At 43.0% G+C, this 14,968-nt stretch overlaps 1 protein-coding gene across 1 annotated transcript in view; it reads left to right on the top strand.

Moving 5' to 3' along the window:
• STAC2 (SH3 and cysteine rich domain 2) overlaps positions 1 to 14,968 on the top strand; it is a 52,734-nt gene that overhangs the window by 17,137 nt on the left and 20,629 nt on the right. The window contains exons 2-4 of the mRNA XM_042471143.1: positions 10,974 to 11,265; positions 12,506 to 12,603; positions 13,713 to 13,860. Coding sequence (XP_042327077.1) covers positions 10,974 to 11,265; positions 12,506 to 12,603; positions 13,713 to 13,860 — 538 coding nt within the window. The remainder of the gene's footprint in view (positions 1 to 10,973; positions 11,266 to 12,505; positions 12,604 to 13,712; positions 13,861 to 14,968) is intronic.

Below are 14,968 nucleotides of genomic sequence, written 5' to 3'. Positions count from 1 at the left end.
TGTACCAACCAAAATATGTTTCCAGTAGGGTTGCCAGAGCAAAACCTAGAAAGGAATCCTGTACCTTCAAAGGTGAGAGCATTTCAGCAGGTGTTGCTTATTATCTAGTTGGACAACAAAGAACACCTACTGAAACATTTGTAGATGGTCAGATCCATTTAAGGGTAGGAAACCTTGCCTTGCCTACACCCCTGCAGTGTGGCCGAACAGCCATCTCCACTGCTCCTCCTCACCTCTCCTTCAACCTTTGTCTTGTCAGTCTAATTTAGATATGTAATCCTTCCTGTGTAGCACTTGGTACATAGTTGTAGAGCTTTAGAAAAAATACTTTTTCACTACAGTTCCCAGGAGCATGGTTAGTTGTGGTCCAAAAAAGTAGCTTTCCCAAGCTCAGCAAGAGAATGTGGTACATCCCCAGTCTAGGAGCTTTGTAGTCCATGCGTGGCCAAGGACCAGGGCCCAGTCCTAGAGAGCATCTCAGCCACCTTTCTTCGAACACCATTGCTGAGTCTCCTACCCACCCATTGCCTGCATGAAACAGCTTCCATTAGTGAGCCAAGTCAGGGAGTAACGTGGCAGTGTCTCTCTCGCTCCAGTGGTCCTGGCTGCTCATCAGCAGTAAGTGAAGCTGAAAGCTTTTAAGCTCAGATGCCTGAGCCAGATGGGTCTCCCGCTGATACAGCCCCTCACCAATAAATAAATAAAAATAAAATGTTGTTGAGTGCTCTCACACCTTCCGCTTCTCTTCTTTCACTTTGTCCCCTTCCTTTCTTTGCCCCCACATCATGTTTACATGCTATTTTATCCTACTTTTGCCATAAAGGGCTGAGATTGGACCAAGCAAGGCTCGGCTCCAGACCAGAGCAAGTTTGGAAAGCTGGATCCAGAGCCTGGATCTCTTGGGAACTACAACTCCTAGAATGCCCATGCTGGAGATTCTGGGACTTGTAGTCTAAAAGAAACATTATTATTATTATTATTAACCTTTATTTATGAAGCGCTGTAAATTTACACAGCGCTGTACATGCAATCCTTTTAGTTAGACGGTTCCCTGCCCTCAGGCTTACAATCTAAAAAGACATGACACAGAAGGAAGGAGGGCTTCCCATCAGCCCTACACAAAGGAACTCTATCCCTCCCAGAAGGGAGTGGTGACGGGAAAGGGTAAGAGGTCCAGCAGTTCCTCTCAACCTCCGAGGCCTGGACCAAGGCAGATGGACTGAAGGGAGGGCTTGGCTTCAAAATGGAAGGTTAATCATTATCCAGGGAAAATACATACTCACAGGTAGGATAATGCATATACAGTACATAGCAATACAGGAAATGGATCGATAAACAGCCAACAACAGAACATCAGATAGTAAGCGACAATTATGCGATGCCTGGGAAGGCTTCTCTGAATAGGATGGTTTTCAACTCCGTTTTGAAGCTGGTTAATGAAGTGATGGCTCTTGCTTGTGGAGGAAGAAGGTTCCAGGAGTGAGGGGCAGCAAGTGAAAAGGGGCGAATCCGGGATGGGGCAGAGGAAATCCTGGGCTGAGACAGGAACCCTTGACTACCAGAACGGAGAGCCCTGGTGGGAAGGTGAGGAGAAAGAAGGTCTGATAAGTAAGGAGGGGCCAGTCCATGGAGGGCTTTGAATGTCGACAGCAGGAGCTTATACTGAATGCAGAAAGGGAGAGGGAGCCAGTGAAGGGATGCCAACACAGGAGAGATGTGGTCAGAGCGGTGGGTGGAAATGATAATGCGTGCAGCTGAATGCTGGACAGAGATTAAAGGACGGAGGTGAGAAAAAGGAAGCCCAGCCAGGAGGACATTACAGTAATCAAGTCGTGAGATCACTAGGGCATGGACCAGGATCTTGGCAGTAGAGGCGGAGAGATATGGTCGGATTTTGGCAATATTGTACAAAAAGAATCTACAAGCCTTGGCTGTGGTCTGGATCTGAGGGATACATGACAGAGAAGAGTCAAAGATAAAGCCAAGACTGCGGGCTTGCTGGACTGGTTGAATAGAAATGTTGTCCACAGAGACAGAAAAGGAGTGTTGAAGGTTGGGCTTAGGAGGAAAGACAAGAAGCTCCGTCTTGGACATGTTGAGCTTCAAACGCCGATGGCGCATTCACTGTGAGACAGCTGTAAGGCAAGACGAGACTTGCTGTTCAAGCCTTGGAGAAAGGTCAGGGGCAGAAAGATACAGCTGGGTGTCATCGGCATACAGATGGTAGGAAAAGCCAAAAGAGCTGATGAGTTTTCCTAAGGACAATGTGTAGAGAGAAAACAGAAGGGGACCCAGAACAGAGCCCTGGGGAACTCCAACAGATAAGGGAACAGGAGAAGTCAGACCCCCTGCAACTACTGCAAAAGATCTGCCAGACAAGTAAGATCTAAACCAGTCGAGAACAGAGTCTGAGAACCCAAGGTCAGATAGTATGTCAATTAGGAGACAGTGATCAACAGTGTCAAAGGCTGCAGACAGATCGAGAAGAATGAGAACAGAGTAAAGGCCATTAGCCTTGGCCTGTAAAAGGTCATTCGAGATCTTAGTGAGAGCTGTCTCTGTAGAATGCCTTGGGCGGAAACCAGACTGAAAGGGATCGAGAATGGAGTTGGCTTCAAGAAACTCAAGACCGCGAATAGACAACCCGTTCCAAGCAACATGTCCAAGTGGCCATGCTGGCTGGTGGATTCTGAGAGTTTTTATCCAAAAAAGTAACTGTCCCGAGCTCTGCCCTTTCACCTTCTGTTTACCTCATTTCCTCTCCAAGATAGGAAAGCAAAGAATAATGAGTCAAACTGTTCTGAGGCATCAGAACAGTTTGACTCAGCCATAATTCCAGGGTTAAATGCAGACCTCGGCTGTGGCACTGACAGCTGGCAACTAAAGTAGCTCCCTGGAATCTGGTTTTCTCTTGTGTTCATACTTCTTCTGCTGGCCACTTGTTTACTTAATGTACTGTATGCAGTTCTCACCCTCTTTCAAAATCTTAGGAAATGGTCTTGAGCTAAAAAGAGCACAGATATAGAGCCATTCTGTTTTCTGCCATACCTGCCATCTTGGCATCCTAGTCTGGACCAAAATGGGACTGTCTGTATAGCTGGGAGGTAGTTCTCCTCTTTCCCAGGGGAAGGTTTTAATTTCCTTTCCTCTTCTTTCCATCCATCAGAGAATCTGTGTGTTTCACCTAGGGGTAGAAACAGAGACAGCTAACATCTGGATTATATATTGCCCTAAAGGAGGAATCAAATATTATAGGTTTCATTATCTAAGGATGGAGACAGGTGTAGGTAACATCTGGACTTCATGTTTTCCTAAATGAAATATTAGTATCATAGAATCATACAGTTGGAAGAGACCGCAGGGGCCATTCAGTCCAACCCCCTGCCATGCAGGAAATCCAGATCAAAGCATCTCCGACAGATGGCCATCCAGCCTCCGCTTGAAGACTTCTAAGGAAGGAGACTCCACTACACTCCGAGGGAGTTTGTTCCACTGTCGATCAGCCCTTACTGTCAGGAAGTTCCTCCTAATGTTGAGGTGGAATCTCTTTTCCTGCAGCTTGCATCCATTGCTCCAGGTCCTAATCTCTGGAGCAGCAAAAAACAAGCTTGCTCCCTCTTATTAACACTATTGCTTTCTACATTTAAGCTAGAAAGAGGTGCAGTTAACATATTGATTTTATATTTACCTAAATGGGGGGAAAGAGACATTACTGTCCCCCTCCCCTAATAACAGTTGGGACTGTCCTAGATATAACCAGAAAGCATCACAGTACCTATCTGGACTTTATCTGAATGTTCTCTACTCTCTATCCAAAGACTATGAGCTGCTGAATCAGGCAGCCTTCCAGAATTTTGACTGCAACTCTCAGTAGTCTTTACTCTTTGCTATTCTGCCTAGGGCTGCTAAAATTTGCAGTTCAACGGTGCCTGGAGGATCACGCAGTTCCTACCTACATGTAAACTCAAGTGTTGAAGCTTCTCTCCCTCTTCACTGCTTTCTTTACCATCTAGCTGCATGATGAAAAACTGAAAAAGCTTATATCCTATTTCTGACCTTAAGCCAGGTCCTAAGAAAGATTTTGCCCTAATAAAGATTATGGCATTTTCTTCTTCTTCTTGTGGCCAACATGGCTGCCTTTCCTTTTGTAAAATATCCTTTCCCTTAAAATACCTCCAAAAGACATGCATATAATTCTAGGATTTTCTGAATCATTTCAATGATTAATCAGCTAACTTTGCCCTTCTTCTATACTGGGCCATTAGTCTTATTCCTTTCTCCTCCCAATACTTCACCATGGTTGGGGGGAAGAATAAAAAAGGTAAAGAGGGGAAAGTAGCAATTGTTAGTCTCTGGAGAGAAAATCAGAGTTGGAACCTGAGTTCAAGTGCCATATCTGCTATGAACCTCTTGTGTGTCCAGGGATATAATATTCTACCTTGGCCTGCTGCCACACTGCAAAATTAAATGCAGCTTGACACCACTTTGACTGTCATGCCTCCATCCTATGGAATTCTGGAAGTTGTAGTTGTGGCACAGGAGCTCCCTGACAGAAAAGACTAAATACAATATAGTGGGCCCTTGGTAGCCACTGAGGGCTGGTTCCAGGACCCCTGTGCATACCAAAATCCATGGATGTTCAAGTCCCACTAAGTTCAGTGGCATAGTAAAATGGTGTACCTTATATAAAATAGCAAAATCAATATTTGTTCTTCAAAATTTATATATTTTTGGAATATTTTCAAGCCATGGATAGGTGAGTCCTTGGATAAAGAATCTGTGGATATGGAAGGCTGAATGTATCTTAAAAACTACAAATCACGGGGCGGGTGGGGTGGCCAACTTTCCAAGATGGCAGGTGTGATTTAGAGCAGCTTAGCACAGCCCTGGTGACTTTCATAATTTATAGAGGATAACATGAAGAATTAAGTGCATGGTTAGGAGGCAATTGTGCAAGGCATCAGGCTCCTCATGGAGCAACCCATTTCAGGCTTCAGCATCCTTGCAAAAGAGGCAAAAACTGCTAGAGGACTATCAGCTGCTGGAGGAAGCAGATAAGGCACCAGGTTCTGGCAAAACCATTAAGGGAGGGAAGCAAGGGCAGCAACAGCTAACAGATACATCATTTGCTGATCTTCTGGAGCAACTAGATGAAAACCTTGTCCAGGATTTACAGAAGCACTAGTCTGTGGCTTTAGAGCCAGTGACCTCAAAACTCACAGCTCTTACTTCTCTGACACTGAAGTGACATTAGCGACACGGTAAAAAACACTGAAGCCACTGCAAACACGGCTTTCAAACAAGGCTTTCTTGCAACATTCCAGAATTAAACAACTAGAACACATTACCGAGATCGTTCAAAGTAAGGTGAGGGACCTGGAGAAATTGGGTGATGCTTTAATATTTGCCTGAGGGGGGTGGCTGAACAGCTTGAATGAGGAAATCTGCTCCCCTTCTTCCTAACCTGGATCAATGGTCTTTGCCCTAATTTAGATCTTAAACATTCAGAGGTAGAATACACAGATCTGTCAGCACCCCATTTGAAACTATCATGACTTCCAGCCTTTTACACTGCTTTTACAACAGGCAGGTGTGAAGTATAAATGGGAGTTCTCATTCAAACTGATTATCACACATAAAGAGAAAACAATTATTGCAACAACTAAATTACTTCTCATCAACGTTTGCAAAGCTCTTCATATCTTAGTGCCCAAGGAACTAGAGGAAATGGCAAGAGCATTATCTTCACCACTACACACCGGGGATGGAGACCAAGAGGATTGCGGTTGGAAAGTGTATAGAAATAGAAGAAATGAAAAGACACCCTCCATCTCTCAAAGGCCATGTTAAGCTAGAAAAGCCATGCCTTGGGTTTGAAGTCCAAATTACCCTTCCTCAGCTGCATTTGACCAGAACAGCACTATTTCTGTACTTCTTTTTCTTTTCCTCTCCTTGCTGAAACTCTTCTTTCACTCACTTATCTACTTATTATGAATGCTGAGATCCACCATCTAGGCAGCTTATCTGATCTCCCTGCTTTGGTCAGTCATGTTTGCCTTCCCCACATGCTTTCCCCATCTTCACCTACGATACACCATCCTTTCCTCCTTTCTACCCATTCTAACCCTATTCTCCTTTCCATATGCTCTCTAGTCTCTCTTCCCCCCTCTTTCTCTCCTTCTGCTATAAAACTCTCCCCCTTTCTTACTTTTCTCCTTCCTTTGACTGCTGGGGTCTGCCACCTTGGCAGCTGCCTTATTTCCTCTGTCTAGTATGCTTGCTTTCTTGCCTCTGTCTCTCTGAGTTTTCCCACCAGTTTCCCTGCTGTGCCCCAGACACATGCTTTCCCTTCCCAGCTGCTCCAGCCTCACTGCTCTGAAGTGGGGAGGAAAATACTGAAGGACACTTCCTGTGTTACAAGAATCATAGCCTCTTCTCCCCTCTTCCCAGATTAGTTACTTCCGTCGCACCATCCTCACCCAGCTACCTGACCCTCCCCATTTTCCTTTTTCCATCCCTCACAACCCAATTACTACACTGAGTAATTGATGTAAAAATAACAACTGATGCAATGCATTTACGGCAGTCATAAACCAGATCTCATTTATTCCCAAACAAGCCATCCATTTTGTCCTGCGCTTTTGTTACTCCATTTGTATGCCAAGGAAAACAGTGCTTTGAAACACAGAAAGCTTATCACCTTCCTTCTGGCTGCTGCAAGACATGAAATAGCTGCCCACTGGAAGATAGGAAAACTCTGGAAAAATAGTAGACTAGACTTTGGAATACATGGTTATTTGAAAAACTTTCCTACACTATCAGTTCTTGTAATGGACAAAAGAAATCACACTCTTTTTATGAGAACTAGCCAGCTCTTATTACGTTACCACTACTTCACATTTATCACCACCAGAAACTGTTGATTTATGGAGAGACAATTTCTACTTGAATCCAACCCCATCATGAAAAGCTCCCCCAGTGAACTTTTGTGTTCATCCTAATCATACAACACCACTGAGATAACTGCCATAATGGAACTGCCCTAAGTGTTCCTTATATGTGTTTTCCTGATCACTTATATCCTAAACCTGTTTGAACATTTTGCTATTGTTGATGATTTAGTTCTTTGTGGAACTGAAATAAATAAAAGTTTTAAAAACTACAGATCTCATTGAGTCGTGGAAGTTAAAGCACTGCATTAATTCTGCAGTGTAGATGTAGGCTGGGTCTCACTTTCCATTCCCAATATATAAAATGAGCTTAATAGTAGCCTGGATCAAAAGGACATGATGTTAACCATGATGATTGCAAACTTCTTTCATAATTAGGAGTGCTTAGCAATTGTATTTTGTAGTTAATTGCTCCAGTTCTTGGTTCAGTGCTTTTATATTCCTCATGCCTCTTCAAGCAGTGAGAAACTCCAGGGGACACTGTGCGATTTAGTTTCCTTTGGATGAGTCTTAGGTTTCCTTGTAGTATTTGTTTTATTTAGCAGAGGCAATGCACTCCTTGTTAGGAGCAACCAAAACAGCTTTCTAATCAGTCATCGCAGTCCATTCTTTCTTCTGACATTGTGCCACCAGCTGCCATGGGCAGAAAGAGTTTGGAGGAAATTTAGAGGTTATAATCCTCCAAACTTTCTGCCAGTGGCAACTGGTGGCAAGCATCAATGTTAAAGGATGTTCAATCTGCTCTGAGCTTTAGCCTGAACTGTCCGTAGTGCTGAATGTATCTTGGGGATAGGATGCATCATTTTAAAGAGCTACTGTGATAGCTTGAGTTTGGGAATATAGTTCTGGGACACCAGAGTTTGAATTCCTGCTGAGCCACAACTGGGTGACCCTGGTCAAGTCACACTCTCTCAGGCTACATGGAGGGCAATGGCAGACCTACTATGAATAAATCTTGCCAAGAAAACCCCATGATAGGTCACCATAGGTCAGAAATTACTCAACACACATATGCATCACCTTAGCTCCATGAAAGTTCAGATTGAAAGCTGGAGCAGATTCACCTCTCCATTAATGTCATAATCACCAGCTATAACCAACTTCTGCCCTCTTATTTTGGAGGTGGGTGAGTCAGTTTCCAAGCTTGTTTTGTTTTTGTTTTTCTCATTAGAAAAGTTAGATGGAGATTTCCAGCTATCAGGAAATCATCCGTCATTAGCTCTGTGGGTTATCTGGAACTGCCAGCTTACCAAGAGCAGTCTCCCAAGATCTGTAATGCAATATTGCCTTACTCCCAGTAAATTTAAGATGGTTTCTTTAACACACACACACACACACTGGTTAGAGTTCTCTTGGTGACATATGCACATGTAATTCAGGGTTGTACACATATTCTGAGGAGAGGAGATTGCTCAAGGAGTTAGTCACTAGTTCCTCACTTAGTGTTCAGCTCCCATCCAGACAGCTTTCAAGCCTCAGGGTGCTTCCATGACCATTTGCTAACATACAGAGGGAAAGGCAATATGGCAAAGCCCATCCTGGCTGCTGTTCTTTCACTGGTGAAGAGGAATTAGACTGTTTTCCTTTCTCTCCAGTGACAAACCTGCCTTTAAAGCTGCCTTCCAGAACAGAAGCAGACCTGAGTGCAGAAAGCATTATGTGCCACATGTTCTGATGCAGGATTCCTGCAATCATTTCATTTATATCCTACATTTTAGCCAAAACATTTCAGATGGTATGCATGACTTTTGCCCTTCAGCATTTCTAATATTCTTTGCTGCTTAATGGGATGCTATTATAGATTTGACCATATTAAAAATGATCACTATCCCCCACCCTAATTCTCGCTATGGCTGGGTGCAGAAGGCCAGTTATGGGATTTTCATTTGCCCATACTCCCCTAAAGGAGCTGTAAACATAATCATCTTGAGCTCTTTTGCTGGTCACAGAATCCACTGGTATAGTGGCCCTCTGTTGTGTAAACCAGTGCTACTCAAAGTGGTGGCCCCTGAAGCAATGTGGTCTCTGAGCCATTGGCTGGGAATCTCTAGAGCGTTTGAAGGAAAGGGAAAAAACATTGTACCCAATGGACACAAATGTGGTACCAGTCCCTGGCACATGGGGGGGGATTTCAACCAGCCATATCAGATAGCTTGAGAAGCCCTAGTGTAGACTAATCTGAGTTAGTTTGCGAGCTAAACTGTCACAGCTTGCTGAAGCTAGATGATGATAAAGGGCAGAGAATGAGCCTAGGGCTAACCTTTACAATGCCAGAGCCTGGCAGGCACAGACATTGTAACATCTGTGGCTGGCATTCTTCAGCAGAGCAAGAAGCAATGGGTTGTGGTTGAACTGAGCTGTCTCCTTTCCTCCAGGCCCATTAGATGCCCTGAGGGGGTTAATTGGTCCTTCTTGTCTCTGTCTCCCTGTTTTATTACAATCCCAGTGAAGCAGGTGGAAAGAACATGCAAGTTTGCCTTGCAGTGAATTAATATAAAGTGCCTTTCCTGTCTTGGGGCTACATATGCTTCCACTCCAGAAAGAGAAAGCAGCAGAGGAAGATGACTTTGAGAGTAGATAAATGCCCCCATAGGCTTCAGCACCCACTTCTCTTCCAGCTTTGCTTTTGCCACCTCACCTGATCTAATTTGGAAGCCTCCATAACAGGATTAAAGTTGTTTTTTTCTTCCAGGCCAACAGACCTATTCAATGATTCTGTAGCTTAAATTCTTCATGCATAGCCCAAATGCAGAGGTGGATTGTACAGGTGTGATAGGATGGCCATGCATTCTTACATTGTGCAACTGTCACACCAACTCACTGAACCTCCTAGGCTTTACTACTATGCTTTTACTACATGTTAATATCATAGGGCTGGTACAATCTAAATAAGATCCCTTCTTTGCACAACTTCCAAGAAAGTCCAACCATCTAGCCTGGACCCAATGAAGTTGTTTCAACTGGCGGGTGTCTGTGTGCATGACCCCTGTAACCAGCCTCAGTCAACAGCCTGCCTGCAGCACTTTAAATCTGCTGAAGTTTCCTAATAGTTTCCAAAGTCCCACGTAGAGCACACTACAGTAATCCAAATGGGATGTAACAAATCACGAGTAACCATAGGCAGATCTGACTTCTCAAGGTGTGGCTATAGCTGGTATACTAGTTTTAATTATGTAAATGCATTCCTGTCACCACTGAAACTTGGCATCCAGGCTCAGTCCTGAGTTCAGGGCCAAGCTGAAATCCTGAGATTTCAGGGACAGTGTAACCCCATCCAGCACAGGATGAATCCCTATTCCCTGGTCTGCTTTCTGACTGACAAGGGTTATCGCTGTCTTGTCTGGATTAAGCTTCAGTTTATACATGCTCATCTAGTCCTTTACCAACATCCGATATTAGTTTAGTGCAGAAACAGCTGTACTTGACTAGCTAGGCTATTTGACCATTGTGTGACTGATAAAGGATGGCTTAGTCATTTGAGTGTTGGACTATGACTCTGGAGACCGGGGTTTGATTCCCAGCTTGGCCATGAAATCCATTTGAACAAGTCACATGCTTTGCACCTCAGAGGAAGGCAGTAGCAGATCTCTGAACACCTCTTGCCAAGAAAACTTTGATAGCCTTAAAGTCGCCATAAGTTGGAAACAACATGAAGGCACACAGCAACAAACAACAAGTGACTGATAAAACTCTCCACCTCATATTTTCATCTAAGCCATGATATTTCTTACCTGCCTACCTCATAGGCATATCATGAACATATAGGCATGACATAAAGACTAATTAGCTAATCTACATGGTGAAACTTAAACATTTTTAAAAAAACAATGCTAAGGAATTTGTGCAATGCATTTTGAGCTTATTTTATGTCAGTTTTCAGAAGCTGTGGCTGCTGTTCTCATAATGGACAAGATCCTGTAATTCCAGAAAATGAATGACAAAATTTGTGCCTCTGCAGTACATTGCTCCAGATGTTGTGCCTTCATTTTATTTTGTTTCTCTTTTCTCTTCCCACTTCTCCAGCTGCAGCGTTTCAAGCGCTCTCTCTCACTCAAAACCATCCTACGGAGCAAGAGTGTCGAGAACTTTTTCTTGCGCTCCAACAGTGAGTTCAAGCTGCCCACAGATGTGCTGCTTAGCCCCCCAGATTCTGTGCCACCCCCGTCTCCCCCACCGGTGCCCACCGAAGCAGAGCGCTCTCCCCGAGCAATTCAGAGGTCTCTGGCACCCCTCAAGCCCATGAAAACCCACAGCTTCCAGGAGCACATCTTCAAGAAACACAACCCTTGTGAAATTTGCCATCAGCTTATTGTAGGTAAGTACTTGGAGAGCCTCTTTGCTTTGGTCTGTCTTAACACCCTCGTTCTGGCTAGCACATATGTGTGCACATATGTAAGTCCCTTCCTGGGAGAAAGGTGACATAGAAATAAATAAATAAAAATACATACATGCCTGTATACACACATGTCATCCCTCTTTCCTTTCCTTCCACATATTTTATTTTATTCAATTATTTATATCCTGCTTTATGTCAAAGAATCTTTTGGCGATGTACAATGGTATCAGTTTAACTAATTTAAAACAATGTTAAAAATAGAATAAAAGACTAAAAGCATATGGAATAATTGGACAGGTTAGAACGAGACAGCTTAATTTAACACAATTTAAAACCATGCTCATGTGCAAATTTGGATAAAATCAATACACACTGTGACTATTGGTTTCACAAATTGTGTATAGAAAAAAGCTTTCTTTGCAGAGTTGGTTTAGCACTGCTTCTTTGCATCCTGCTTTGGCCCTGGGTGTTTCTTAATTTTGTCTCTGGCTGCTTTATGGCAAATTGCTTCACAATGGACTCTACAGTAGACTCTCCCTAGCAAGTGTGGCCCTCTTGTTGTTGTTAAATGTTGTTAAGCTACAACTCACAATATTTGTCTCAACTGTTCTTGTTTGTGAGAAAAAAATGGTGGCTGAAAGTAATGTATAATGTATAAAACTGTTATCTTAATAGCTGGAGGGGGGCTAAAGGCCAGACAACTTGATTTGGGGGGAATTGATTCACCTCTTGGGAATGAGCCCTGTGTCTGTAGATGTCTGCCCACTATCCTGTGCTCTGTGTGTGCGTGTCTGTGTGTTTTAAAAACATCTCAAGACTCCAGTTCTCATGAAGAAATTGACCCTGTAAAAAAATGTCCCTGAAATATCTCATTGCATGGGATAATTGGAAATGTGACACAGATGGATTTCTGTAGTTAACATATCCTTCCCAAAGCTTATGCATTTTACATGTGCTGGACTACAGCACCCATTAGAAGGGGGATAATGGGAGTTGTATTCCAGTGTATCTCGAAGGCACCAGGTTGGGGAATATTGGTATAACAGAACATTCTATTCCTTTCATATGTGCTGATCTATTTTCCCTCTTCTTTTGGAAGCTGTCTCCCCACCTTGCAAAATACTATATACATACATGTGCCCACAGACCAATACACCCCAAAACTAACTTTGCACAATGTGTTATAGCTACCTTATGCATTTCTTTTGTTACTTCATAGGAAACTCAAAGCAAGGCCTGCGATGCAAGACATGCAAAGTTAGTGTGCATTTGTGGTGTTCAGAAGAAGTTTCTCATCAGCAGTGCCCAGGAAAGGCAGTAAGTGGCTGAATAATCCTATTACAGACTAGTGGCTGCTGGAAAAGGAACAGATGACATACAGCTTATGTATTTCTGACTAAACCTTGCTGAAGAGAGAAACACTGCAGTGTCTTCACACTATTCTACATGGCCTCATCAATAAATAACAATATGCCAGGAATCCTAGCTTAATAAACTACAAGTTGAAGGAACCAGATGCTTGTGTGCACAGCTCCTGCTTTGCTCCTCTCTTCAACCAAGTGGGCAACCAATCAGGAAAGGAAGAGCTCTGTGGGATATTTGAACCTGTGTTTATGATTAAGTCTACTCAAACAACCCAGGATCATAAACCAGGTTTTCTTGAGCAAACTGGCTTGTTTCAGTTTACTTACGTAAATCTAGGTTGAGACATCTCACAAAGCTGTTCTCCTCCTAGCTTGCTTTCCTGACAGGAGGGCAAAATAGTCCACAAAATGATTTTATTCACATCATTCTGTTCATTTACATAACACTTACATGTGAATGTGGCATATGGAACAGTGAAGTTGCATACAGCTACTTTGGATAGGCAATTTTTTCATAGCTTTCATGTACATTTGAGAGTTCATTTTATTTATATAATTATACCTTCTACAAGAAGATGAAGGCAGCATTCTCTCTCTCTTTTTAGGCTCACAACAACCTTGAGAGGTAGATTAAGATGAGAGACAGTGGCTGATTTAGGATTACCCAATGACCTCAAAACTGAGTGTTGTGTTAAACCTAGGACTTGTTATTCCTACTCTAAAACTCTAATCACTGTAATATACTGCCACTACTTGCACGAACAATGTAACATTGGGGAGATCTGCAGATTTACTTTTAGGAAAGGAGGAAAGTAGGAATCCTAATTTCTGGAGGCTGATTGGCAGAGTGTTACTGAATTCACAGTTTACGTGGGCTGTTAAATTCATAAGAGAGGTATGTAAAAAGTGGTTTTTAGTAACTGGCATAGAAAAGACAGAAGTGCTACCCCTCCTGTACTGCCAGGTTCCTCTCCTATATGGAAGGGAAGAGGGGACACACTCTGGAGCTCCCACCTTCTGAAGTGAATCACCTGTGTTCTTCTTCTCACTTTTCTTCCTCAGCAAGCAACATCTTTCCGACGTAATCTCAGCTCCCCTATGCTGCTGCATGATCCACAGCCACAGCCAGTCACCACCACTACCACCACCACTACCACCAGTGCTACCACTGCCACTGCTTCAACCCCCCCGAAGGAGTCTCCTCCTGCAGGTAAGAGTGGAGCAGTCTGCCATGGGATGGTGGATTATGGTGGACATGAAGACATTCTGGAGAGTAGATCAGACATCGTAAAGACCACTGGTCTTTTGAGTCCCAGAAGTAGTGTAGTGGAGCCAGGGCATGAAGGGTCAAAGTCTTGGGATTCATTTATTTTTTATGAATAGGGACTATGACATTATCTACACACACACACACATACATCTTGGACTCCCATGTTCTTTCTCAGTGCAGCTGTATCTACAGTAGCTGCAGAGGAAATAGATTTTCCAAGCAACTATTGTACAGTTATGAACTATATCCCTGCTGAATAATAGTAATAATAATAATAATAATAATAATAATAATTATTATTATTATTATTATTATTATTATTATTATCCCGCCTCTCTACAAAATGCAATCGAGGTGGCTTGATCTTGGGTGGGAAAAACACCAGTGCCAGGGAAGGAGAGGGGTTTAATGTTTTTAAGCTTACCTGAACATAGAGAAAATTCGACTGTCAGGTTGTTCCAGTTAATTGTGAAACAAGGTTGTGGATGTTGCTTGAAAATGGGAACAGATAGAAAACTGACAGGTGGAAATCTTCTTTCTCTTTCCATGAGTAATTTCACAAACCAACTTTCTTGTTGCAGTAAATAAAACTTTGAGCCACAAATGATTTTACATGTGGACTATTCTGAAATACTGATATAATAAATAATTTATTTTATAGTGCAGGAAGGCCTCCACCGCACATTGAAAACCATGTTACAGGGCTTGTGGAAGTCAGGCCAGAGGGAATCCAGCTCAGGAACAGGAAATATATGACTCAGTCATTGGACTGAAGCTCCCATCATCCCTCATAACTAAACAGGCTAGATAGTGCTGGGAGTTGCAGTCCAATAGTTTATTATGGTGCTCAAAGTGTTACACCACAGTCTTTGAAAATACGAAGCTCCCTTCCCTTATATCAGATCAGACCATTGGCCAATCTAGAACAGTAGTCTCAATTCTTGACTGGCAGCAGTGGTACTCCAGAATTTCAGGCAGAATTATTTCCCAGGTCTTTCTAGAGACCCTGGTATTGCATGGTGGTTTTCCATCCAAAATAAAAACCAGA

This window comes from Sceloporus undulatus, chromosome 6, assembly GCF_019175285.1.
Source record: "Sceloporus undulatus isolate JIND9_A2432 ecotype Alabama chromosome 6, SceUnd_v1.1, whole genome shotgun sequence".
Classification (NCBI taxonomy): Eukaryota; Metazoa; Chordata; class Lepidosauria; order Squamata; family Phrynosomatidae; genus Sceloporus; species Sceloporus undulatus.
Note: the sequence above shows the minus strand (reverse complement) of the source record. Positions and strands in the feature narration are given on the sequence as shown.